Source organism: Podarcis filfolensis (assembly GCF_964270895.1).
Source record: "Podarcis filfolensis genome assembly, chromosome: 11".
NCBI classification, from domain to species: domain Eukaryota; kingdom Metazoa; phylum Chordata; class Lepidosauria; order Squamata; family Lacertidae; genus Podarcis; species Podarcis filfolensis.
The window spans coordinates 62,421,883-62,448,841 of NC_139613.1; the positions used below are offsets into that span (position 1 = coordinate 62,421,883).

The 26,959-nt window shown below is 43.8% G+C and overlaps 1 protein-coding gene across 6 annotated transcripts in view; it reads left to right on the forward strand.

The window, feature by feature from the left end:
* The window catches only part of DOCK8 (dedicator of cytokinesis 8), a 141,011-nt gene that overhangs the window by 76,667 nt on the left and 37,385 nt on the right, over nt 1–26,959 (forward strand). For 3 of the 6 annotated variants that reach the window (XM_083576450.1, XM_083576452.1, XM_083576454.1), the window contains 11 exons: nt 968–1,117; nt 2,669–2,782; nt 5,258–5,413; nt 7,484–7,612; nt 10,685–10,824; nt 11,315–11,484; nt 16,723–16,871; nt 17,540–17,722; nt 18,070–18,205; nt 22,030–22,117; nt 26,549–26,645. In XM_083576450.1, coding sequence (XP_083432576.1) covers nt 968–1,117; nt 2,669–2,782; nt 5,258–5,413; nt 7,484–7,612; nt 10,685–10,824; nt 11,315–11,484; nt 16,723–16,871; nt 17,540–17,722; nt 18,070–18,205; nt 22,030–22,117; nt 26,549–26,645 — 1,512 coding nt within the window. The remainder of the gene's footprint in view (nt 1–967; nt 1,118–2,668; nt 2,783–5,257; nt 5,414–7,483; nt 7,613–10,684; nt 10,825–11,314; nt 11,485–16,722; nt 16,872–17,539; nt 17,723–18,069; nt 18,206–22,029; nt 22,118–26,548; nt 26,646–26,959) is intronic. The other 3 variants (XM_083576451.1, XM_083576455.1, XM_083576453.1) reach the window with 2 other exon arrangements.

The following is a 26,959-nucleotide window of genomic DNA, read 5'->3' on the forward strand; positions in this document are numbered from 1 at the left end:
TGGGCAACCTATAAATGATAACAGCTTAGTCAGGGAAGGAGCTGTGGTGAGGGAATAGCTTTCAAGGAATCAGGACCGTTTCTCCAACAGCATAGTAGAGAGTTCTTTAGGCTCTGCTTAAACTCTGGGTCACTGATAAACCTGTGAGGATTTGACTGCCAGTGAAAGGGAGGAAAACTGACTCAGCTGAGCTGATCACTTACACAGCAAGAAACAAAAGGAGATAAATTTAAACATGATGCCAAGTGTGTGTGGTTCATTTTTAAAACAAAACTCTGTGTCTAGTGTTACATTTAAATATGGAAACCATTCACCATGTTTGCACGCCAGGATTTTGTGGGCCAGATGTATGCCACACCAGAAGATGCTTGCCTGATGGAGCAGAGCCACAACGCTAGCTTCCTGGCAGTTGTGTCACTGCAGGGGAGGCCAGGACTAATATGGAGCACCAGTGAAGTCAACTTAGCAATGCCGCTGGTGCGCCCACACAGCCCCAACCTCCCTTTCCTCCTCTCACTCAGTAACCCACTGCCATTTCTGCCAGTTCTGTCTCACTCGGCAAGCCTCTCATGTGCAGGCAAAGGCAGAAGTACAAATATAGGCCAATGTAAACATGACACCAGTTGCATGAATCCCTGCACTGATGTCTTTGTGATTTTTTATTTTATTTTAAAAAAACACCAGTATTATATTTAAATCAAGCCAGGGAGCATGTGTATTATTGCATTATATGCAGGAATTCTGGAAATTTGGGTATTGATTCTGAGTTGATGTTTGAATACTTGACATTCCTTGCAAAGATTTTTGCTACAGATTTTAGAGGCTTTTGTCTCAGGTTTCAGGGAATGCAGGAAAAGCTTGAGGAGGGTTTCTTAAAGGGCTCCAGAATATGCTGATTTTCTCAAGTCCCCAGTTTGGCCCCATTTTAAAGCCACACATTTATTAAACAGTGCCTATTCTTTTAAAGATCAAGAGCATGGCTCAGTATGTTGATAACATGAACAAACAGGACACACCCCGCCGAAGTAGATTTTCCAATCGCTTCAAGGATGACATCACCACTATAGTGAATGTGGTCACCTCAGAGATTGCAGCACTTTTAGTCAAACCTCAGAAGGTAATTTTCTCCCATTAATCAGCTTCATTGGATGACTACTGGCTCTAGTATTATAAAAGGCAGAGCAATTGAAAAACTTCCCTTTATCTGCTTTCTCTATCGATAAGACAGAAAGACATTCTGAAATTTGGTAGAAATGGTTTGAACACCAATAAATTGCATTCCAAGGTATTTGTTTTGTGAATAACTTTTGAATATGTTCCCCCCAACTATTATACTCTGATTTATGTTCTTTCATACTGCTATGTGAGCAGACCAACAAAGGTATTTTAAAATATATTCATTTTCTTAAATTTACATCCTGCTTTTCTTCTGTCATGAAACCCAAGGTGGTATCTCAGGTGCTGGGCAGACCTACTTGGCTGTAGCAAGATGGTGGCTTCATGTGTCTTCAGAACATACCATGGGACCTAATCATTAAACGTAAATGGCATTTACATGTGCTCTGGCTTCCGTCAGTGTCCCGTTGCACCAGAAGTGGTTTATTCCTGCTGGCCAAGTGACCCGGAAAGCTGTCTGTGGACAGACGCCGACTCTCTTGGCCTGAAGCGAGAGGAGTGCCACACCCCATGGTCGCCTTTGACTGGATTTAACTGTCCTTTACCTTTACTTTTTTCACCATGGCAACTATTATATAAGGCAGCCAGGTTAAGAACTTTCTATTCTTGCAGGCTTCAAAAAATGTAACAGCAACAAATTTGATATGGTCTTATACAGATTTTCTGCATAATTAGTTTTCCAAAAGAGCCCTAAAGTGGCAAAGTTCCAGGGCTTCAAAATAATTTTTTTATTTTATGATGATTTTGAAATTTGAATTTTATAAGACACCAGGATTAATTTTATTGAAGGGTGGATAATAAATTATATAAAGATTACAAAACCCATGGATTTTATAACACCATTGAGATTTATTACTTCAGAGGTGGCCCAATGCATTTTACTACCTCAGGTTGAACAGAAAATGACATTTTCCTCACCACCCACACCTTCACAGGTCAAAGTTCATTGTACTCAAGGCTGGCCAAGTTATTTTGACATGAGGCAGAAAATCAGACAAGTGCTTCTCTCTGGCAGTAAAAGAAAAATAGTAGTATGTTAAACAAGGAACAAATACTCCCCTTTTATGACTTTCAAACTCATCCTCACACTGCTTAATGCTAAGGCTGGCCAATGCCTTCTATTAAAATCAGTCAAGCTTTAGATTGTCAAACAGGTTTTTGCACTTTGTGTTACGTGTTACAAGTATTATCATGATTAATTCAATGCAGAATGAGCCTTAAATGACACATTGCCATTTTCATTTCCAAATGCTAATATTAAGTTTCTTCCATGCCTGTAAAAGTGGTTGTTTCTGGGCTATTAGCTGCATGGCACTCATGTTATGTGGCTTTCCAGGTGCTTGACAAACTTGCGTGGCTGGTCAAGAGGGCACTCACATAAACAATGACCTGAAAAGTCCTCTGGTTATTTTATAGGTTTCCCCCTTCAAAATATGTGTAAAAAGAAAGCTAATTTTAAGTGTAGTAACATATTTTAATTGTTATTTTAAAGGAAAGTGAACAAGCAGAAAAGATCAACATTAGCCTAGCATTTTTCCTGTATGATCTTCTATCTCTCATGGATCGTGGATTTGTCTTTAACCTCATCAAACACTACTGCAATCAGGTAGGCCTGACTGAAACCTCCACCAGAACACGGAGCACCATCCAAGGAAGCCCCACCATGTTCAGTAGGAAGAGTGTGCCCTCCCTAGTGGGCCTAGATGGCAACCTTAGCTTCAGTTCATTCCTTCATATAATTAACTTCTGTTTTAATTATACGGCTGGGACAGTTCCAGCTAATAAGCCCTATTAGCTTATTAGACCAGGAGAATCAGTTCCTCGAACGCAATGCAACATCACAGTCATCTTGCACATGCGATGCTAATTCGTTTGGCAGAAGGCTTCTTGTTAGGCCTCCTGGTCAAAAAGCCATCTGTGAAGAGAGGTGGGGTGTCTGAACAAGTGAACATCCGGGGGGCTTCTGGACTAGTATTCAAACCCATGAGGATTGTGTTATGAGGGCATGGTCTTCCTGAATGTCTGAATCAGCTTTTAGTCCAGTGGGGTGGTGTCAAGCAGAGAGCAGCTCCTACCAGAATCTGTTAGGAGACGAGTCTTTTCCCCCACTCTGACACTGATAGAGCTTAGTTCTTAGACCTTTGTCATTGAGCCACATACTGTATACACCAGGGGTCAGCAAACCTTTTCAGCAGGGGGGCCAGTCCACTGTCCCTCAGACCTTGTGGGGGGGCCGGACTATATTTTTTTGGGGGGTGGGAATGAACAAATTCCTATGCCCCACAAATAATCCAGAGATGCATTTTAAATAAAAGCACACATTCTACACATGTAAAAACACACTGATTCCCAGACAGTCCATGGGCCAGATTTAGAAGGCAATTGGGCTGGATCCGGCCCCCGGGCCTTAGTTTGCCTACCCATGGTATACACAGATGGTAGTCTTATATTCAGACTTTTGGCTTGGGCAGTTTGTCTGCTTGGACGAAAAAAACCTTAACAACTTGGAGAGCAATCGGCCAAAAAAAGCTCAAGAACCTGCTGCCGCTGCCACTGTTGGTCCCTAGGACATGGCTATCTCAGGCTGAGCTCCTCCGGTGGCAGGGCCTTGCAAGCCTCTCTCCCAGTAGCTGTTACTGTTTGTTCTGCTGCTGCAGCCGTGGCAGCAGTGAAGCGCTCAGCTCCACCATTCAAGCATCAGGCAGCAGCAGCAGCAGGTGAAGGAGTAAAAAACAACTCACAGCAAAATTTGGCACCAGCCCAAGCACTGCTGCTGTTGCTGCTGCTGCTCTCATCAGCCAGCCAGATCTGAATGTGAGCGAGCGCCATCCCTCTGCCGAGTCCCAGCCCCCTCCCCTCAGGACACACACAAGAATGCCTCCAACCCTTCACTGCCTTTCCTTCAGGTCACCCTCCCCAGAGCTGCGTGGTGGTGTTGCTGTCCTCACCCAACCTCCCCACCTTGGAGAGCCCTGCCTCTCCTCTCACGCACAACGTGCTTACTCTGGAGTAGTTCAGGGACCACAGGCCCCCCTGGGCAAGGCGGCACTGAGCAGAGCCTTCTTTCCTATTGGGCTTACTGGCTCGTTGCGCCAGAGCGCTGGCCTCTCAGCGAGTGGGGGAGCTGTGCGGCTTTTCCAGCGGCCTCCCCTTTCCCTGCACACCTGCCAGCTGTGCCCCGTCAACCATATGGCTGGTGGGTGTTCAGCTTCCTTCCCAAGCCTCCGCAGGAGGAAAGCGATCCCTGCAGAGGCTTGGGAAAAGGTCGACAACTCTGGGAAAGGCGGGTGGCGCCGGAGGGATCTTTGCACCACGGTGCCAGATATGCTTAAGATGGCCCTGGCAGTGAGAGACTCCTCTCACCCTCGCTGGGCTAGGGATTTTTGGGGGATAGGGGAGCAGGCTGGAGGGGGCCTCCTGCCCGTCCTCTGCAGGCTTTCTCTTCCACATGCCTCCTTGCCCCTTTCAATGCTACAGATTTCCATCTGCTTGTAAGTTACAATGTCATTCATGGTTTTGGCAACCCTAATTTAAAATATTGATTTCTTAATTTGGGATTCAAAAAAATAGGGGTCATCTTATGCATGGGGTGTCTTATACATGGAAAAATATGGTATTTTGTTTTTATACTTTTGTGCAAAGAAAGCTAAAGTTCTCTCATCAACTTCCTGTATCCAAAATAAAGTGGATGAAAAACACTTTAAAGTTTGCTGGTGTAATGCAGTTGTGTGAAGGGCCTTTGGACTCTATGTGTTTACTTTGCTGTTGGTAACAATTGCAAGTGTTATTTTTAATTTCACAAGCAAGGAAACTACTTTCCAGACAAATTTGCTAAAGCACTGCATTAGTGGAAAGTCGGTCAAGTGATAAAACATTATTGCTAGCAAAGAACATCAAACCATTAGATTCTAATGGATGGAAACTTACAAGATGCAAGTATTAAAAGGAGCAGTTTACAGTATTTGATGCTCCTTCATTATTTTTATTAAACAAAAAGTGATGCTAAAGTGAGGCAGGGTATTTCTTTCTGTTTATACAATTATTCACTCTAGTCATGTTTTCCTTTGTAATTTTTTTTCAGTTGTCAAATAAACTTAATACTCTTCCAACACTGATTTCCATGAGGCTGGAGTTTCTCCAAATTCTCTGCAGTCATGAACATTACCTCAATTTGAATCTCTTCTTTATGACTTCAGGATCTGCTCCAACATCTCCCTCTCCTTCTCTGTCATCTCAGGTAAGTACCCACTCCTATAGTTTGCTATGTGTGATGAAAGTATGAGTAAACATCTACTGGGTAGTGTTATGAATTTGGGGTGTTAAGCTGTGTGCTAGACTCTTCTAATTCCTGGATCCAGCAAGTGTTAGAATTTAACCAAGGATTCTAATTCTTGGAATAGCCAGGGTAATCTCCTGGTAAGCTTATAGCCTGGGTGATAGCCTGGGATCCATTAAGGGGGGGGTTGGTGCAAGATGGCAAATGGGGGCGACACCTCCCTTAGCAGATAAGGTCAGAGTTTGGAGTAGAGTTAGTAGTGATATGACCTAGAAGTAAAGCAGCAAACTGAAGAAATAGTCTGTTTGAATCCAAGGCTTGAGCTATGGGAGAAACAAGACCCTTTTGGAGTGTTAATATTGTGAGCCATCATAGGCCATCATAGCCATCATAGGTATATGTGTGTAAATAAACCATATATCATAAAGACACCACAGTCGTCACCGTGCCTCATTTCCAAAGGAAACACGAACCCTGAGTGAGTGCCTGGAAGCCCTGGAATCTCACACTGCTTGGTGATTGGGGTGGCAGGCAATACTATAATGGTAAACAGATGGTCAGCTTGTTGTTTTTATTGGTTCATTCTTAGCAGAAATGGCTCAATTGGTGAAGCCACAGCTCTACATTTCTGTTCATGTAGTCACTGCCACATACCAGGAGAGGGAGAGATGGTGGAGAGGTTTGGAGCTGCTCAGGTGTTCTGGCAGGAGCACCAGATTGGCTCCATTGTTGTTCCCTCACAGCCAGGTCCATAGGGGGTGCTGCCCACCCTGGGTGTCATCCTCGAGGGGAGTGACAAAATGGCGCACCGCGGGGGGCAGCACTTACCGCGGGGGGCAGCCTGGCCTGCAGCGCGCCCAAGTCATGCTTCTCTCCTGGGAGTGATACAGTGGCTCGGGCCCCGTGCTGCCCAAAACAGCAGCGTGGGGCTTGCGCCCACCAGGCGAACTCCATGGGCAGGTCTCCACGCCACCCCCCTGGGCAGACCACAGTGCCCCCGTGGGCAGATCGCCCCGCCCCCTGCTGCTCCAGGTGCCGGAGCAGCTAGCTACGACTCTGCTCACAGTCCCAACCTCTCCAACACTCATCCCTCCCCCAGTGACTCTGTAGACAAGAGGCCAGATGTGGTGCTGCCCTCCCCCACTGGCCACTACTGATTTGTGCAGAGAATAAAAAGGTTTCACAGTTTAGCCTTGTCTGAAATGCAAGTTCTGTAGCTTTTCAAGCAGGAGAGCTGTTACCAGTTCTAGAACTGCCAGGTCATTCTACGTCAGTTCAACGCGGTCATGCCACCCACCATCTCGGATTTTGATGAAACTTGGTGTATGCCCTTCCCTTATGGTTGAAAGAAACTCCCTTAAATTTTTCCCCTCTTTCTCAAACAGTTTAAATTTTATAGCACTTCAAACTTTCTTGGAATCTGTGTTTCTGTCCCTCTTGAGATCCTCGGCCTTGTGTACATTTTATTTTTTTCTCCATAACCAATGATCAGATCTCTTTGAAATTTTATGCAAAGCTCAATAACATGCTGAGAATTTCAGGAAAAAGTACACCAGAACTCAAAAGATTTTATAAATGCCTTAAAAAATTATAAATGTAGTTTTTTTTGGTGGGAAAACTAGGTTTAGAAAACCTAAATTTTCAGCATGTGGGCATGATGAAATCAAAAGTTTTTTGATGGTGAAAATTATTGCAAAGACATGCTATTTCTCAACAAAGAATGAAATTTATGGGTTTTTTAATGTATTGTAACAAAATTTTACATTTTTTGGACATCATGTGGGGAAAATGGCTACTGGGTACAACTTTCGTACTGTAGCCTTTTCAGGCTTTGCCTTCGGGTGGGAAGAGCATTGCGCCCGGGAAGGGAAGTGGGAGTCAAACAGACACTCAAGGGTTAATTTCAGAGAAAGAGCTTTATTGCTGGTAGAAGGAGCAAGCGTGATAATCCACAAGCTTAGCACAAGTTTTACAGCCATTGCACAGAGTATATATTCCCTCCAGTTCCCTCCCCTTTCTCCCCCTCCTCAGGAGCCCTGCCTCATGAGCTTTCCTGAGCATAAACAGAAACTCCTGTCTTGGGACTCCTGGCGCCCTTCCCAGGAAAAAGGCGGGTTGAGAAGCCTGTGTGTCAGCGTGTCCGAAATTTGTTGCAACTGGGTGAGACAAGACTCAGTTCTCATGCCTGCTTCTGCTTGGCATTGACAGAGCCATTCATTAGCTTTGAAGCTTTCTTGTACTGATAAAAACAACGTTTTGCTTATGTAGCAGCATCTTGTGAGAAAGCAGAGAAAAGCTGAAGCTGTGGATTTTAGAAGAGAGAAAGGGGAAATTTGGTTTTGAGGCCTGCAGTGATATCGGGCCTAGGTGGGGTCACCTGTCCTCACCTCCTTCATTACAATCCATAGCTGTGATAGAAAAAAATTAATGAAACAAAGTTGTTCATCTTAAAATTTAAAATAATATTGGTTATTATAGGTTTGTTTTTTTCTGAAAGTGCAGATTTGTTTTTTGTTTTGTGGTATTTAAAATTGAAAATTGAAGACTGGAGTATATTTACGCAATGTTTAAAGGATAATTGTAATCAATTAACAAATCTAGCAGTATTGTAAAAAGTCTTGTAATGTTTACAATTAATACCTTTTTACTTTTATTTAAAGATTGAGCTAAATTTAAAAAGAAAATGTAGATTCAAAAAATGTATAAATGCGAGGATATATTTTGAAAGCCATGGGTGGGATGGAGGGAAGTTGCTAAGCTTCCCTCGATCAAATGAGCAAAAAATTAATAGAAGGAATAATTTGATTGTATTTGAATATATAAAATGGAAATGCAATGAAATATTTTTAAAGAATTACGAAAAGTGGCTATATTGTGAAATAATAATAAAAAATCAGTCAGAAACTTTAAATGCTGACAAGTAAGGTAATAAAACCTAGCAAGAGAAAGATTAAAAGAATTTAAAATTATGCATTATATTCAATTATGCAACATTACATGATCCCCAATTTGTTTTTCAGAATATTATTGCATACAAAGACATGTCTATCTTGTGGGGGGGGGGAATGATGTTTGCATGCCATCTTGAAATAATAGATGCATGGAGACTTTTTAACATTTATGTTAAATATATTGAGGCGCAATTCACAATGAGGCAGTTTTATGACAGCAGATGTGTCAGTAAGGACAACAATTAAACTAAAGTAAAAAATTACCATAACAGATTATGCTATTATCACAGTTGATTACGTTACAAGTTCAATGCTCCTCAGTTTCTTTGCTGTAGCCTCGGTATCACCTGTAAGTTTTTCATTTTTTCTTCCATCAAGTATGAACATTTTTGGTACTTTGGAATGATATCGAAGATTAATCAAGATGAGGGAGATGTTTTGGTTAAGTTTATTCACCCAAATGGACCTTCACCTTCATTCTACTGGCCTAGCCGTGACGATTCTTGTGCAACCCCCCCCCCAAGACAATGACTGGCAGAAGATACTTCTTTCCCAACGAGTGTATGGTTCTCTCCTTTTGTAGTGATTAGACTAGATCAAAACCAGGCCTCAGATTTTGTGCTGCCCTACAGCCAAGTAAACTGAGCTTCCATGGGTAGATAGTCTTAAGATCCCCTAGGTCTCCATAACAACAACAACAACAATTTTATTATTTGTACCTTGCCCATCTGATAGGGTTGCCCCAGCTACTCTGGCCCTTTGCTTGGTTCCCTGTTCAGCAGGGTTAGAGATAGGAAAGTAACTATTCAAGGCAACTCTTTATTCTAAGTAAGGACACCATCTCCTTTTACATTTAAGAATGACTTACAAAGTGAACTTACTGAAGTCAGCAGTGCCTTCTGCTAGAATTGCATGATTTAATACTGCAGCTGGCTACCAGCTGAACAATTCTGGTCTCCTTGCAGAACTTCTGCCAGCTTGGGGCATGCCTGCTTGACAGCTAAAAGATGTAGTCCCTGCTTTCTTCAGTATTGGCTAATACAGATTGTTGTGTAATGATCCATTGCCTCCCTGTACAGTCATACCTCTTGTTGCGTTCGCTTCAAGTTGCAGCTTTTCAGGTTGCAAGCACAGCAAACCCAGAAGTGTATACTTCCGGGTTTCGCTGCACACGCAGAAGCGTTCTGCACGCTTCGCACGTGCGCGGAAGAGCTCTATCACGCTCCACACTTGCGCAGAAGCACCGATCTAGTTGCAGACTTTTCGGGGTGTGAATGGCACCCCGGAATGGATCGTGTCCGCAACTAGAGGTACCACTGTACAGTGCTTGAGCTGACTCTGGCTGGGGCTCAACTTAGATTTCTCCAGATGATTTGTATTGATCTAGAGCAGGGATGGGGAACCTGTAGCCTTCCGAATGATGCTGGAATACAGCTTTCACCAGCCTTGGCCATTGGTTATGCTGCCTGGTGCTGATGGGAATCTTCCCTTCTGAGGCATGTGGAATAAAACTAAGACTCAGGAGGTGGATGCTGTCTGGCAGTGCTACCCCATGGACTGGTTATAAATAAAAGGGCAGGCAGGTGGAGGGCTGGATGAATGCAAACTGGTATTCATTTGGTAGGGCAGTTCCCCATTTGCCCTAGTAGACCTGCCAACACTGCTAATAGCTGAATCAAGCAGTCTTGGCTCGCTTGTTGCCCTGTGAGGATATGAGCCACTACAGATCAGGAACTACACACCTAAGACCTATTTCATATTTTGTACAGTAGCCGATTTCCATGGGTGATTCTCATGGTAAATGCATGGATTGACCTCCTGAATGTCCAGGAACACCCACTGGAGAGCTCCAATTGGCTGCAGTGGCTAATGGGGCATGAAAATAATAAAAATAAGACAAATTCCATACATATAAATTAAAGTCTACAGTTGGGCATGTCCTGTAAAACATCACAAAAACATGACAACTTTTTGCATTCTCAGGGTTCTTCATCAGAATACAGAGAAAGGAGGGACAGACCCGAGTTCATGAGTGCCCCATCGTGGTAAAACAAAATGAAATGAGTTGAGAGCAATGATGTGGACCTTTGTTGAGCTGGACAGTTTTATGCTGATGCTATTTTTTTAAAAGATTTAAAGATCTTATAAGGAGCAATATTTTCAACAAATATTTTAAGTACTTAAAGAATGTTCAATTGTGTGATAATGGCGAGGGCAGCTCTGTTACTACATTTATGCATTTGAATTGAATGCAAGCACTGGCTTTTTTTTTCTTTTGCAGAATTCAAGCTCCTGCTCAAGTTTCCAAGATCACAAATTTGCCAACATGTTTGACCTGACGGCAGAATATCGGCAGCAACACTTCCTAACAGGGTTACTCTTCACTGAACTGGCAGCTGCCCTGGACACAGAAGCAGAAGGGTAGGTTTTGTTTCTTCTTCTTTTTCCGGAGACCTGACTATGTGAGCAGATTATAGGAGTTGACAGTGCCAAATTTTATGCTGCCCATAATATTCCTTGGGCTGAGTCCTTCTTTCTTACTGTGTCAGGGCTGCACTCTGGGTGATAGTTCGCTAGCAGCTGAAGGGCAGAACTACATGTGACCTTGAGTGCAGTCCCACTCCACCTGCAAACTGCCAGTGAGGAGGTGAAATCCAAATCAGTACCCTAGTGTGAGGGGTTGGGAGTTTAACCATTTGCCCCTCTGACTGCACTCTGAATCTGGATTGTGTCCTCTCTCCAAAGGGGACTGCAATTTACATTGCAAAAAAAGAAGCCCATTCAATTAACATACCATGTCAATTAATATCATATGTTATTTTCATCTTTGGTTATCGCTTGAAGCCTGCTTAATCCATACTGTCAACATATGCATCAGTCACAAGCGTTGTTCTCTTGTTTGTGCTGACAGAATAAGCAAAGTGCAAAGGAAAGCTGTCAGTGCCATCCACAGCCTGCTGAGTGCCCACGACTTGGACAAATCCTGCTTGAAACCAGAAGTGAAAGTGAAAGTTGCTGCCCTTTATCTGCCCCTGGTTGGAATAATTTTGGATGCACTTCCACAGTTACATGACTTTACAGGCAAGATAAATTTGTTGTTGTTGCTGTTGTTAAAGTACCTAACATTTTCAAACTGTTGCACAAAGATTTTAAAAAGGCTTACAAGCTAACAGACTAGGAAATTGCGCCGGTCTCCCGAGGGTTGCGCAGAGCTTCCTGAAGCCTGCAGAGCGAGAGGGGTCAGTGCGCACCGACCCCTCTCGCTCTCCAGGCTTCAGCGAAAGCCTGCATTCGCCCCATAGGACGCACACACATTTCCCCTTCAGTTTTGGAGGGGAAAAAGTGCGTCCTATAGGGCGAATATAGGGCGAAAAAGACGGTATATTGCATATGCCTCCAACTACAGAGAGTTTTGTAGTAATGGCAGGTTCTTTTTCGTATTCTTGGTGTAGGCACACAAGTGGGGAAACCTGTGCCTGCTGACAGTGTTAGTCTATAGAGACTTCTTGGTGGCAAGGTCTATCCTACAGTTCCAGCGCATATGCATATGCGTGGTTCCACATGCTTAGTTCTTCCACAGCTGCAGTTGTGACATCATGAAGAACAGATGAAGTGAGCAAGACACTGAGTCTTTGTTTCTACAGCTCTCCCTCTCTTTCCTTTACATTTCCCCCTCCATTGGTTTTGTGATTTTGTTTTCTTCCCTTCTTTGTTCCCCCCTCCCCTGCGCCTTGTGGCATAGCAGCCTACATTTAAGAAATGCAAAATTTGAGATGGGAAATTGGCCATCATTGGTCACAAGTCTTTTGAGTAGAGGATTTTGATGGCTTCTTGTGAGCATTGCCAAAAATTCACTAAGCAGGCTTGCCAGAACCATTCAATCTTTCTGTGTTGTGCTTTGGTTATTACTACCTTATTTGAATCTGGCCAAAGGCTGTGTACCCATTAGTACTGAATCTGGCTCCAGTGCACTCTCACCACTGACTTTTGAATCTGTGTGCACACAACATTACCCATTATGAAGCACAGTGGTACCTTGGTTCTCAAACTTAATCTGTTCCGGAGGTTCGTACCAAAACCAAAGTGTTCCAAATCCAAGGCATGCTTTCCCATAGAAAGTAATGCAAAATGGATTAATCCATTCCAAACTTTTAAAAACAACCCCTAAAACAGCAATTTAACATGAATTTTACTATCTCACGAGACCGTTGATCCATAAAATGAAAGCAATAAACAATGTACTGCAGTCACACACACAATCAATCAATCAATCAGTAGCTGAACTGGGTTCCACACAGTCACAAAACAAAAAAAAGAGTCACAAAAACGCAAAATAAGTAGCAAAAACAGACTGACCTCAGTGTAACACTCCATAACAGAAGCGTGGCACTCAAATTAGAAGCATAACTCTCAAATCGGAAGTGTAACACTCAAATCGGAAGTGTAACACTCAAAACAGAAGTGTGGCACTCAAACCAGAAGTGTAACACTCAAAATGGAGCATGTTCGGCTTCTGAAAAAAGTTCTCAAACTGGAACACTTACTTCCGGGTTTGCAATGTTTGGGTTCTAAGTTGTTTGAGTATCAAGGCATTTGAGAACCACTGTAGTTTCTGTGGTAACTATTCTTTACAGAGTTGTGCAGAAGTTGCCCCGGGTAATTTGTATCTGAAACTGACTGAGATTTACAAACTGACTCTGAGGCAAACAGCAGCATAACATGACATACTTGCTGCTCTAACAGTTAAAACTTACACAACAATTGATAACTGAACTAATGGGGGCGGGGATTGCCTCAGGCACATGACATCACAAGATTCTATGCTACAGCATTAACCCTCAGTTTATTGGGAAATATTGCTGCTTGGTGCATTTTACCTCAAACCAGCTTTGATCTGAAAGGGAAACATGAGCTATTTTCACTCTGTAGTTAAGTGGAAGTGTGTACATTTGGGACTGGTCAACCTAATCCTGTGTGCAGGTGTTTGGGCTGAGTGGGTATGAACAGTGGCGTAGCGTGGGGGGTGCAGGGGGGGCCGGCCGCACCGGGCGCAACATCTGGGGGTTAGGGTTAGGGGGCGCAAATCCACGGGTTAGGGGGCGCAAATTACTTGCCTTGCCCCGGGTGCTGACAACCCACGCTACGCCACTGGGTATGAAGATGAGTCTTTCTGTTGCAAGCTTATTCAGGCTATAAAAGCTCCTAAGTCAGGCCAATAAGACCCAGGAGCCGGGAGGAGATAGATTCCAGCGTTTTATTACTTTCTAAGCAATAGGTTATAGTGGGATAGGTCCACAAAGGCTGCAACTGCGATTCAGTGGTCTGGGGGTGATATTTATAAGTTTTTACACAAAGCAGTTCAATTTTCTTCAGACATATGCATTGAAGCATTTCTAATTACCTCATTCAGTTATTGGATACATTTCATGTTAGTGTGCTTGTGCAAACTTAGCATAAGCATTGGCTGTTTTGCTGTCATCTATATGGCCTCCATGTAGAAACATTGTGTTACATTTTTATAGCAAAATCTATTCTGCTTTTGTTGAACCTGCATGTATAGCTGTGTATGTTCTGCAATAAAAATGTTAGCTTCTTCTCTTCCCATGGGAAAGGGTGCTTGCATAACAAAAGGTTTCTCAGCAGTTCCAAAGCTTTTTGCAGTTTCTTAGCATTTCCTTAAAGCAATAGGCTTTTGGGGCCCTTGGGGCCCCTCCCACATTTCTAGCTTGGCACAAGTGTGAGGATGAGTGAGAGAGAATATTTTTCACTGTGAAGTACAGTCCGTCCGGGGCTCCCTCTTTTAAGTTCATTGCCCCTTTTTCAGTCAAGCTGAGTGTGAGTGAGTCAGTGGAAGGTGGTTTCATTTGTTTTTCTTGATTACTAGTCATCAGGGTATTATTTAACCCCTTTGAGGTAAAGGCTCCATTAATTTTCTCCCAGCCACGTGGTTGATTCCCCTCAGGTCCCTTGCTATTGTGCCACCAATAACTGGAAGTGACGGAAGCAGCTGCTTTCTTTAACTTTCTTTGGCACCTGTAGCAATTTTAAGTGAAGTGTTCGGAAGAATTGTTTTTTCCCTCTTTAGCCAAACGGTTGAAGTTCATAGTTACAATAAATATGGCAAAAATAATGGATAATTAATAAAAGCAAGCAAGCAAGCAAATAAATAAATAAATAATGCTATTATTTTGTTGTTGAAAGTTAAGAACATAGCAATATATCACAGTTTCTATAGCTGTAGGCTATAGAAGGGTATTTAAAATGAGAGTTTGCAACTTCCGGTCGGCTGCAGAGCCATTACAGATGCGGATTTAGCCTCTTGGGGAAAGTCCGAGCTCAGCAGGAAATTTGGAGCTACACAAAGGCGCTGTGAGCTGCGTTAAAAAAACCCCAAAGGGAGTTTTGGGTGCAGGGGATTGGGCGGCGCCCTTTTAGTCGGACAGCTCTGTAAAAAGAGCTCAAATGACCAGGGGATTGAGGCGCGGGTGCTTGGGATCTATCGCTACTCCTGCCTTGCAAAGCCTCTGTTTCCAGTGGCAAAAAAGCAGCTGGCTTACTGATTCAAAAAGACTGAATTTGACTGGATGTGGAGTAAAATTTTGGAGTACTTGGCGAACAGATGGCATAATGGGATGTAAACAGGGAGTCCATCCCATTGCTGGTGAGAAAAGGGCGCAGTAAGAATTTCTACGAAATCGAAAGTACGTGAGTTCCTTTTTCCGCAAGCGGATATAATTTTAGTGCTATTCCACTAGCCTCATAAGGCAGGGCTGAATGGATTTCTAAAAAATATATAATTTTACTCCAGATTTATAGACTTTAGATTTCATTTTGACTGAAAGACAGTTCTGAAACGCTGGGGGAGGAGAAACCCCGGCCGGCTCTGCCAAAGGCAACTTTGTTTCCAGGGCTGCTGGCGATCGATACAGACATGTTATAAAGTAATAACTATTCGGACTACTCATTTCTAGCAACGAACGGAGCTAATATGAAAAAGTGTGGGATGAAGTTAAGAGAGATTTGGAAGTGTGGGGAAGAATGAAACTATCACTTATGGGAAGAATCTGGAATTATGGAAGCCAGGGAATGGGGGGGGGGAGTCGATGCTCTGATTGAGCAAAGATGTATGTGATGATAAAATTTTATTTTGATTGTATTAAAAAAAATAATTCAATAAATATTGTTATAAAAATAAAATAAAATGAGTGTCGGCAAATGTGTCCTCTTTTTTGCTTCTCAAAATATGGCGACCCTACTTCAACATAACCACAGACTGTCTAACTTGTTGTAATCAAGTTTTTCTGTACAACTTTTAATGAAGTTTTTTTCTTAAAGTATGGAAACTGTTGCCTTAGTGGAGTCTTTAATTGGTGCCAACACAACTTATGCACCATCCTTTCAAACCTTTGGCAGTGTGCCTTTCTCCTTTGTTTTTTGGAGCGTAGATTTTCTTGGGGCAATTAAAGCTTCTGAGGATGTAGGGTAACTTGCAGCTCTGCACTCCAGTCCTCTCTTCCTGACATTATATTGGGACAAGGTAGTCTTCCATTCAGATTCTTATTTTCTGCCAAAGACTTCGTCAAACTCCACCCCAACTTTATATTACCTTTTTTCTTGCCCCCTGCTCTGTGTTGATCGTTGATTTTTGTGTTGATCATATCTTGTTATCCTAAAAAAACAATAACCCTAATATTTTTCATTGTTAATGCCACTCTGTATAAAGATCACAAACTTTCTCCTCAGTGGGTGGGTTACAAGAGTGCTCATCATCCCCTGCAATATGGCTTCAGAGTGTGCTGCATGCAGGCTGTAGCTGCCTTTGCAGCAACCACTAGGATAATGTTAATCCCAGAGCCATGTTGAGCTACAACATCGTCACAGCTCTTGACTTTCAACTTCCACTGTGCTCTTGATACTTCAGCCTGTGCTGATGTATTTTTTGGAACAATAATCCTCCAATGTGTTAACTCTTTAGGACAACCTACTACAAATTTCAGATGAGAAAGCTTGCTATTCTCCCATATGTGCACAGAGACCATGAAGAAGGATGGGTAGCTTGACCTTAACTGAAGTTCTCTTGAGTGATCATATGTGGAGTCACACAACTTTCTCAGCTGCACACTGTGGTTAGATACTGAATGTTGGTATGGCAATTTTTGAACTGAGCAAAACCTCTTTGGACTTGCAAGCTGGAACTTAAGGGGTGGAGTATGTGAAGATGCACTGCATAGACATAAGTATTTCCATATGAATGGTTCTACAGATGACCATTCTCAAGAACTTCAGTTACAATTATGCAACTTATATTTTCTAATATAGTTTCAGATGGCCGCAATGGGAAAGGCCGCATCGGATCTCCAGATGAAGAACAAGAAGCTGCAAGCCAAATTAACCAAAATATTGCTCTGGCCATTGCTGGGAATCAGTTTAATCTCCTACGGTCCTATGGTTCATCTGTGTCCACAGTGGTAGGTCTACCCACACTATGTGTTTGCATAATTTTTTCTTGCTTTGTTACTCCCTATTACTGACCCAAATTCTAGGAGCCAACTTTTAAGGATTTATTATGTTCTTTCATTTGATCTAGTGGGGATACTGAGCATATTTTCCAGGGGGAAGGGCCGTAGCTCAGTGGTAGAACATGCATAAGGTCCCAGGTTCAGTCTCCAGCATCTCCAGGTAAGGCTGCAAGAGACTCCTGCCTGTAACCGTGGAAAGCCACTGCCAGTCAGTGTAGACAGTACTAAGCAAGTTGGACCAAATATCCAGTAGCTTCCTATAGCTTTGTGCTTCTTTAGCCTCCTTGCTGTTTGAAGCTGATGGGACTTGTAGTCCAAGACTTCTGGAGAGCCGCAGATTGAGGAAGGCTACTCCAGAGTATTTGATGCTGTTTTTTGTTTTTGCAAGTGTGCCGTTCACACCTGCAAAAAACCCTACAGAGGTGAACCACCTGAAATAGAGATATTCCCAACTCCCAAATCTAAGTGGCTACAGCAGATTTATTAGCTGGAAACGGCACCTTAAACAAAAGAAAGGAGCCCTACCAATTGTGTGACTGGTGACATTCATTAGGACTATTAAATATGCCCTTCTTTATGTCTAACTTTCTTGAACTTCTTATTTTATTTGTTCAAAGCCTTACAAACAATACAACACTTTAAGTCCAGAAACTACCCGCCACCTTTTGATCTGTTTCCTGTGGATCATGAAAAACGCTGATCAGAATCTTATTCAGAAATGGGTTGCAGACCTGCCATCTATGCAGCTAAACAGGATTTTAGATGTCCTTTACATCTGTGTCTCAGGCTTTGAGTATAAGGTAAATAGAATGGTGTCCAGTCCATACTTGTTGCTAATTGTTTTGATGCGTTACAGACACAGTGTACAGGTTTTCTTAGATGGAAATATGCTACATTTATTTTACAAGTGTGCTTCACTTTTAACTTTGTGCAAAACTTTGTGCAAAATTGAACTTTTCAAGAGGTACAAAATAATTGGTTTGTAGATTTCTTTGTACAGGGTGAGTCTTTTAAAAGAGGCCCCGTGGAACATGTGTACTCTGTATCCACGGGGCCTCTTTTGAAGGACTCACCCTGTACATTTAAAAGACATACTAACCTTTTGATACTGATGGTTTAGCTCACATAATTCTTTATGTCTGTGCAGGGCAAGCAAAGCTCAGACAAAGTCAGCACTCAAGTACTCCAGAAATCAAGGGATGTAAAAGCTCGGCTAGAAGAGGCCTTACTAAGAGGAGAGGGAGCCAGGGGTGAAATGATGAAGCGGTGTAGGATGCCTGCTGGTATGCTCCTTGCTTTTTTTATCTCATTTGTGAAACCAAAAAGAAATTGTAGATATAAAAACACAGTTTTTCCATAACAACTTTTGACAGCAAAAAATGTCTGAAGAAATATTTGAAAAGAGTTTGATTATTAATGACTGAGTCAGAAAATTAAGAAATTGCCTTATACAGTAGTGCCTCGCAAGACGAAATTAATTCGTTCCGCAAGTTTTTTCTTCTTGCGAGTTTTTCGTCTTGCGAAGCACGGTTTCCCATAGGAATGCATTGAAAATCAATTAATGCGTTCCTATGGAGACCGCTTGCCAGGCTGGCGGTGCGGAGAAGGTCTTTTCTCCCCACCGCAAGCCTTCAGGACAGGTCCGGGAACAGAGGGGAAGGCGCGCAGTGCTTCTCCTCTGTTCCCGGGGCTTGCGGTGGGAGGAGGGTTTTTCCTCCCCACCACCAACATTCAGAACAGCATTCTGAATGTTGGCGGTGGGGAGGAAAGCACTCCTCCCACCGCAAGCCTTCAGGACAGCCGTTCGAAGGCTGGCGCGGGGAGAAGGTCTCTCCGCCCCACCACCAGCCTTCGGAGGAGCCTTCCGAAGGCTGGCGGTGGGAGGAGGTCTCTCCGCCCCACCGGCAGCCTTCCGAAGGCTGGCGGTGGGGCGGAGAGACCTCCTCCCGCCGCCAGCCTTCCGAGCAGCCTTCCGAAGGCTGGCGGTGGGGCGGGGAGACCTCCTCCCGCCGCCAGCCTTCCGAGCAGCCTTCCGAAGGCTGGCGGTGGGGCGGAGAGACCTCCTCCCGCCGCCAGCCTTCCGAGCAGCCTTCCGAAGCCTGGCGGCGGGAGGAGGTCTCTCCGCCCCACCGCCAGCCTTCGGAGGAGCCTTCCGAAGGCTGGCGCGGGGAGGAGGTCTCTCCGCCCCACCGCCAGCCTTCGGAGGAGCCTTCCGAAGGCTGGCGCGGGGAGAAGGTCTCTCCGCCCCACCGCCAGCCTTCGGAGGAGGTCCGAGGACAGTGGGCAAGACCCGCTGTGCTTCCCCGCTGTCCTGGAGATTTCCCTATGGGCTTTCGTCTTGCGAAGGAAGCCCATAGGGAAATTCGTTTTGCGAAGCGCATCGAAAAACGGAAAACCCTTTCGTCTAGCGGGTTTTTCGTCTTGCGAGGCGTTCGTCTTGCGGGGCACCACTGTATTGAAGGAGCGTCTCCACCCTCATCGTTCAGCCCGGTCACTGAGATCCAGCGCCAGGGCCTTCTGGCAGTTCCCTCATTGCGACAAGTGAGGTTACAGGGAACCAGACAGAGGGCCTTCTCAGTAGTGGCGCCCACCCTGTGGAACACCCTCCCTTCCTATGTGAAGGAAATAAACAGCTGTCTTATCTTTAAAAGAATCTGAAGGCTTCCCTGTTTAGGGAAGTTTTAAATATTTAATGCTGTATTGTTTTTAACACTTGATCGGAAGCTGCCCAGAATGGCTGGGGAAACTCAGCCGGATGGGCGGGGTATAAATAATAAATTATTATTATTATTATTATTATTATTATTATTATTATTATTATTATTATTATACTAAGGGTGCCCTGGAGGATTGTTACTCTTTTGTGGGAGGGATTTAAGTGCATACCGGAACTTTAGGCTTATGCAATTAAAGTGGCTGAGAGCAAAGAGAAGCAAGAGACCTTTCTGTTGAGCTCTGCCTCTTAAACCAGAACCAGTAAATAATAATAATTGTTAAGTTGTAGGCGAACATAGCAGACGACACAGCGATTTCTCCAGAGCAGCTCTTTATTTGTAAGCTGGACAGAACTGAACAGCAAACAGCTCAGCCGGCCTGCTTTTATAGGCAGCCGGCTGTCAGCATAGTAGCAACAACAATCCAGGGTTTCCCGCCTAAAATAACTGACGTGGACCTGAGTGAAAACTATCTACAGTATCCCCCTGCTGGCCCAGGGTGAGAACTTCAGTACATAACAATAATAATATGTTGTTGTTGTTAAACTTAGCTTCCTACAACTAGATGGGATAAACTGTGCTTATATACTTGAAAATGCCTAGGGGAAAAGTGTCAGCAGTAGACAAGACACAGCATCTAAGTGGATTATCATTGACTATTATTTTCCAAGGCCTTTTTTAAGCAAATCACTTCTTTAAGCAAGTAACTGTACTAGTTTGGCTTCTTCTTGATTGCTTAGTACTGCTCTCCCTCTTCTTTCGTCCTCAAGTTTCTTTCTAGAAAGTGACCAGAAAGCTGGTTTGATCATTGTTTCAACTCCCCAATTTGATCCTTACTACAGTATAGGCCAATTGAAGGTGCCCATTTTATGAGGACGTGCATGGAACTAGTCCTCACCTGCTGCTGTTGCTTGCCTTGGCTGCCAAAAGAAGCATACAGGCTGCTTTTTTCTGGTAGCCAGGACAGGTAGCAACCAGGTCAGTAGCACAGCCACTTCTGTAGAAAGGTGAACTGAGTCTTGGGACTGGTTGCCAGCCATTCTCTCTTTCTGCTTATTGAAAGAAGGTGGCTTGCAGGTGTTGGTTACACACATATTTTCATTAAGAGGGTAATGCAAGAGTACATCCTATACCTAAGCCGGTGTGGTAGTCCCAGATGATGTTGGGCTGCATCATCCCTTACCATTGGCCATAGTGCCTAAGGCTGGTGTGAGTTAAGAGTCCCAACAGCATCTGGTAGCACCATGTTGGCTACTCCTGCTGTACCTCACCCAAGTCTGGACTTCTGGGCCTCATTCATTTGTCTGCCTCTGTCCAATATTTTGCTTCGTAAAGGTAAAGGATCCCTGACAGTTAAGTCCAGTCACGAACGACTCTGGGGTTGCGGTGCTCATCTCGCTTTACTGGCCGAGGGAGCCAGCGTTTGTCCACAGACAGTTTTTCTGGGTCATGTGGCAAGCATGACTGAGTTGCTTCTGGTGAAACCAGAGCAACGCACGGAAACACCATTTACCTTCCTGCTGGAGCGGTACTGTCAGGAAACTGCCATCAGCTCAGAGGCGAGAGGTGGAAGGCCAGTTGTGTTATAGGGAACCTCTGAAAATCTTGCAAAGCAGTTCCTCCTCCAGCGAAGAGGAAAGCCCCGTCTCCAGTGGAAAGGAGGTGCAGGGAGCAGGGGATGCTAGGGAGAGCCTCAACACCGAGCCTGAGCAAACCGGAGAGGAGGGAAGTACCCCTTTGCCAGCACCCATTCTGTGCAGTAGGTTTCGGCACAGGGAGGGGCAGAGAAGGCTGAGGGTCACACGACTGTTATGCTGGGGGAGGTACAAAGACTGACCACTCCCAGATTCTGCTAGCGATTGAGCCAGACGTGAACTTACGACGCTCTTCACTGTAAATAGTTTGCACTAAGAATAAAGCCTGGAAAAGACAGGTCGGAGTCTTGCCTGTTTGCTCTTGAGCAACCACACCAGCACCTGACAGGTACCTATTTATCTACTTGCACTTTTTGGCGTGCTTTCGAACTGCTAGGTTGGCAGGAGCTGGGACCGAGAAACGGGAGCTCACCCTGTTGCTGGGATTTGCACCGCCGACCTTCTGATTGGCAAGCCCAGCGGCTCAGTGGTTTAGACCACAGCACCACCCCTGTCCTGTTTTGCTTCTAGGTTGGTTTTATTTCCTGGCTCTAAGCCCCATTGTTCTCAGGGGCACATGGTTCCCATCTGTTGTATTTCAACAATTCCATACCAAATGTGCTCTTTTAGTTTGTGTGTAAAAAGATACCCTTTCCTTCACTGCTAGCACAATGGATGTAGCCTCTTGCAGAACTCATATCAGTAGGGAAATATTGATATTAAAGTTTCAGTGTGATTCTATGTATGTTGCCCTTGTAGGGAACGATAAATTCCCAGGATTTAATGAGAACCTACGATGGAGGAAAGAGCAGACACACTGGCGGCAAGCAAATGAGAGGCTAGATAAGTAAGTAATTGAATGAATTTTTATTGCTTTAACCAGAGCAGCTTCTCTCTGTGGCCATCTAGTTTCATTCCCGAACCGAGGCAGAAAACTCTATCCTTAAAGCATCCTGGACTGTATAGCTGTTCTGTTCTTAACATATGTGTCAACAGTGGTTTAGACTGCAGCCCTGGTAGTAAGTTCCATTGAAGTAAATGAACGATATTTCTGAGTAGACATTTAGAAGAATTTACTGTTAGAGCTTCTTGTTTGCTTCTCCCCCCCCCCCCCATAAATCTATGGTGGAGGTACCTCTTGTCAGTATTGCAGTGTTTCATTCTCTCGGCCCACACCTTTCAGGTGGTTTGTCAATTTTAGACTTCATGATAAACCAGAGTTATCATAACCATGCTTCGTAAATCCAGACAGGGCACCCTATCTGTCAGAGAACGGGACTCTCTGACAGGACAGAAACAGAGACAGTGGAAGAACAGAGAGAATTCCTAAGAGAAGAAGGGGAAGCAATTAGCAAAAGGAATTCGATCTTTGTGCACACAGAGGAAGGAGAAACACAGAGAGCAGGAATACAACTGCAGAGCTCAGATAGTGATGCAGACACAGATTTAGGGGGAGTACAGTCTCCCAGATCTCGTAGAATAACGAGATTAAATGAGAAGCGAAACTACCCAGAAGAGAAGGTGGCATTTTTCCTGTTGGGGGGAAAGGGGTTGGAGCTTAGTTCCGGCAACTGGGTCATCAGAGGAACTGAAATTAGCGGAGCTCCAACCAGAGCTTTTAAAAGTGCCAATAAATCGGGTTCCGCTGGGGCGCCTTGGAAGATGGCCGACAATACCATCTCTCCAGCTCACACGAGGTAATTAAGAGGCTGAGATGGGAGTAATCAGCCTCCCTAGATTCTTCCCGGTGGAAGGGAAGACGCAGTCTCATCCGCGGCTGCCCATAAATCACCCCTGAGTTCGAAAAGAAAGAGGGGGTGAGGGCACTGGATGGAAAGCCCTCGAGCGAGCTCGGATCTCCTGGACGCTGTCTCTGTGAGCGCTCCAAGTTCCAGTTCTTAAGATAAAAGATTGGATATAAGATTTATTGGACATGCTTCGAGGAAAGAAGGGGTACTTTATCTGCTAATTAAGCCAGCCACTGAGACGCTAAGAGTGATGGATTGGAAAGAAGATAACATCAAAGAACAACATCTAAGCCAGTATGTTGAAACGGGACGGAAAGGACGCGGGAAAAACTTTTTTCTTCTTCTACGATACTACCTAACAAATCCCACCCCCGAAGAACCGTCATACTACCTATAGCAAGTGAGATTGGAAAATAAACTCTGTGGAAATAAAAATATTAACTAAAGCCTTTGTTTTTCGAAATATTTGGAAGAAGATAAAAAGACTCTCCCCTTCATGGATCACTGCCTTGCCGTGGCGAAGGGGCTTGAATAACTCAGAGAAGCTATGAACTATGCCGAGCAGGGCACCCAAGATGAACAGGTCATAGTGGAGAGTTTGACCAAACATGATCCACCTGGAGGAGGAACCGGCAAGCCACTCCAGTATCCCTGCCAAGAAAACTCCATGGACAAAGACAACAGGCATATAAAAGTTATGACGCTGGAAGATGAGCCCCTCAGGTCGGAAGGTGTCCAACATGCTACTGGGGAAGAGCGGAGGACAAGTACAAGTAGATCCAGAGCTGATGGCGAAAGGAAAGTCCAATGCTGTAAAGAAAAATATTGCATAGGAACCTGGAATGTAAGAACCATGAACCTGGGTAAGTTGGATGTGGTCAAAAATGAGATGGCAAGAATAAATATTGACATCCTGGGAATCAGTGAACTGAAATGGACGGGAATGGGCGAATTCAGTTCGGATGACTATCATATCTACTACTGTGGGCAAGAAACCCATAAAAGAAATGGAGTGGCCCTCATAGTCAACAAAAGAGTGGCAAAAGCTGTACTGGGATGCAATCTCAAAAATGATAGAATGATCTCGATACGAATCCAAGGCAGACCTTTTAACATCACAGTAATCCAAGTTTATGCACCAACTACTAGTGCTGAAGAAACTGAAAGTGAGCAATTCTATGAAGACTTACAAGACCTTATAGAAGTGACACCAAAGAAGGATGTTCTTCTCATTATAGGGGATTGGAATGCTAAAGTAGGGAATAAAGAGATAAAAGGAACAACTGGCAAGTTTGGCCTTGGAGATCAAAAAGAAGCAGGGCAAAGGCTAATAGAGTTCTGTCAAGAGAACAAGCTGGTCATCACAAACACGCTTTTCCAACAACACAAGAGACGACTCTACACATGGACATCACCAGATGGGCAACATCGAAATCAGATTGATTATATTCTCTGCAGCCAAAGATGGAGCAGCTCTATACAGTCAGCAAAAACAAGACCTGGAGCTGACTGTGGCTCAGATCATCAGCTTCTTATAGCAAAATTCAAGCTTAAACTGAAGAAAGTAGGGAAAACCACTGGGCCGGTAAGATACAATCTAAACCAAATCCCTTATGAATACACAGTGGAAGTGAGGAACAGGTTTAAGGATTTAGATTTGCTGGACAGAGTGCCTGAAGAACTATGGGTGGAGGCTCGCAACATTATACAGGAGGCAGCAACTAAAACCATCCCAATGAAAAAGAAATGCAAGAAAACAAAGTGGCTGTCCAACGAGGCCTTACAAATAGCGGGGGAGAGAAGGCAAGCAAAATGCGAGGGAGATAGTGAAAGATACAGGAAATTGAATGCAGATTTCCAAAGAATAGCAAGGAGAGACAAGAAGTCCTTCTTAAACGAGCAATGCAAAGAAATAGAGGAAAACAACAGAATGGGAGAAAAGCAATGACAAACCTAGACAGCATCTTAAAAAGTAGAGACATCACCTTGCCAACAAAGGTCCGTATAGTTAAAGCTATGGTTTTCCCAGTAGTGATGTATGGAAGTGAGAGCTGGACCATAAAGAAGGCTGATCGCCGAAGAATTGATGCTTTTGAATTATAGTGCTGGAGGAGACTCTTGAGAGTCCCATGGACTGCAAGAAGATCAAACGTATCCATTCTTAAGGAAATCAGCCCTGAGTGCTCTCTGGAAGGACAGATCGTGAAGCTGAGGCTCCAATACTTTGGCCACCTCATGAGAAGAGAAGACTCCCTGGAAAAGACCCTGATGTTGGGAATGATGGAGGGCACAAGGAGAAGGGGACGACAGAGGATGAGATGGTTGGATGGTGTTCTTGAAGCTACCAGCATGAGTTTGATCAAACTGCGGGAGGCAGTGGAGGACAGAAGTGCCTGGCGTGCTCTGGTCCATGGGGTCACGAAGAGTTGGACACAACTAAATGACTAAACAACAACAACAACAAAGACTCTCTTGTGACGCACTATTTAATCGGGATCCGTCATTATGAGACAGACTATGTTGCAGAGATTGATAGCCAAAGGGGGAGGTGAGCTTTTACTTTGTTATTATATCTGTATTTCAAGTTCGATTTGGCAAACCTCCCCTGGAAAGACTAATGTTTGGTGCAACTTTTCTGAGAAAATTAACGAGCAAACGCCTAGACTCTATTTCATCGGAACTGAGAAAAGATGGCGCCTGCCACCCGAGAAGGACGTTCGGATGGATTCGGCATAAATACCAGCCGCGAGGATATACTGCAAACAAAAGACTTACCAGCTGCAAAAAAAGAAAAAGAAAAAGGGATAGTCATCACAAAGTTCACACAGAGACATAATAATGCTCGTTTCAGCTCGCCTGTGGAAGGAACTCAGAGGCTATTAAAGAAGAAGGATAATAAGAAGATTTAAAGAAGGGACTTGTGGACACTTAAAGCAGTAGAAATATGAGATGATTGGACCCCACTGACCTCGAACCAACAAAAAAATTATAATTTGGCAAAATATTTGGACTTTATTTGTATAATTTGGAATATTTAATGTGATTTGATTGGATTCTTAAAATGGAAAACTTAATAAAAACTATTATTTTAAAAAGTGCCAATAAATCTGAAATAATTAACTGCCAGAGCCGTCTCGTTTGTGTGGGAGAGACCCAAGCCTTACAATATCCCACCCATGTCATGTACCTAATGGCAGCAAATTTAAGGGGTGCTGGACAGGCTGGCATACACCAAATTGTCTTCCACCATGTCAGTGTCACTAGCATCTACCACCAAATGCAGCTGCCCCAATCCTTCTTATGAAAGGGTTTAACTAATTCTGTTAAACCTGTTTAACCATGGATCACAGCATCTGAGCCGAATAAAAGAGAAACAAAGAAGATAAATATTTCTGATGATAAACTAAAAGTAGACCCAGCATTGCAGTTTCAGGGTTAGTGTAGGTCCTATTTCTAAAGCCTAGTACGCTAAAGTAAGAGGCAATTTGATTAATGAATTAATTTTGTAACTTCATTTGTCATGCTCCTAGAACAAAAGCTGAGATTGACCAAGAAGTGTTGGTTAGTGGGAACCTAGCCACAGAAGCTAATCTGATTATCCTAGACATGCAAGAGAACATCATCCAGGTGAGAAACTGGCTGCATACAAATTCCTCTACCCTTGGAAAGGGAGGCTTTCTTTCTGCCTCTGTTTTTGTTGTAGTACACGGTATATTTAATTGCTATATGTCGAAATTTTAAAAATGATTCTTTGCTTATTGCCCAGTTGTTAAGAGTAAATTGTTTTCATGCTATTCCTACCACCCTATACTTTCAGATAATATGAAATTACATCTTTCAGTTTGCTGTTCAGGAGAGTCCACAGAGAGTACTACACAGGTTTCCTCAAGTCCCATTGACTTCTGGGTCTTAGATCATTACACTCATTGAATGTAATGCTT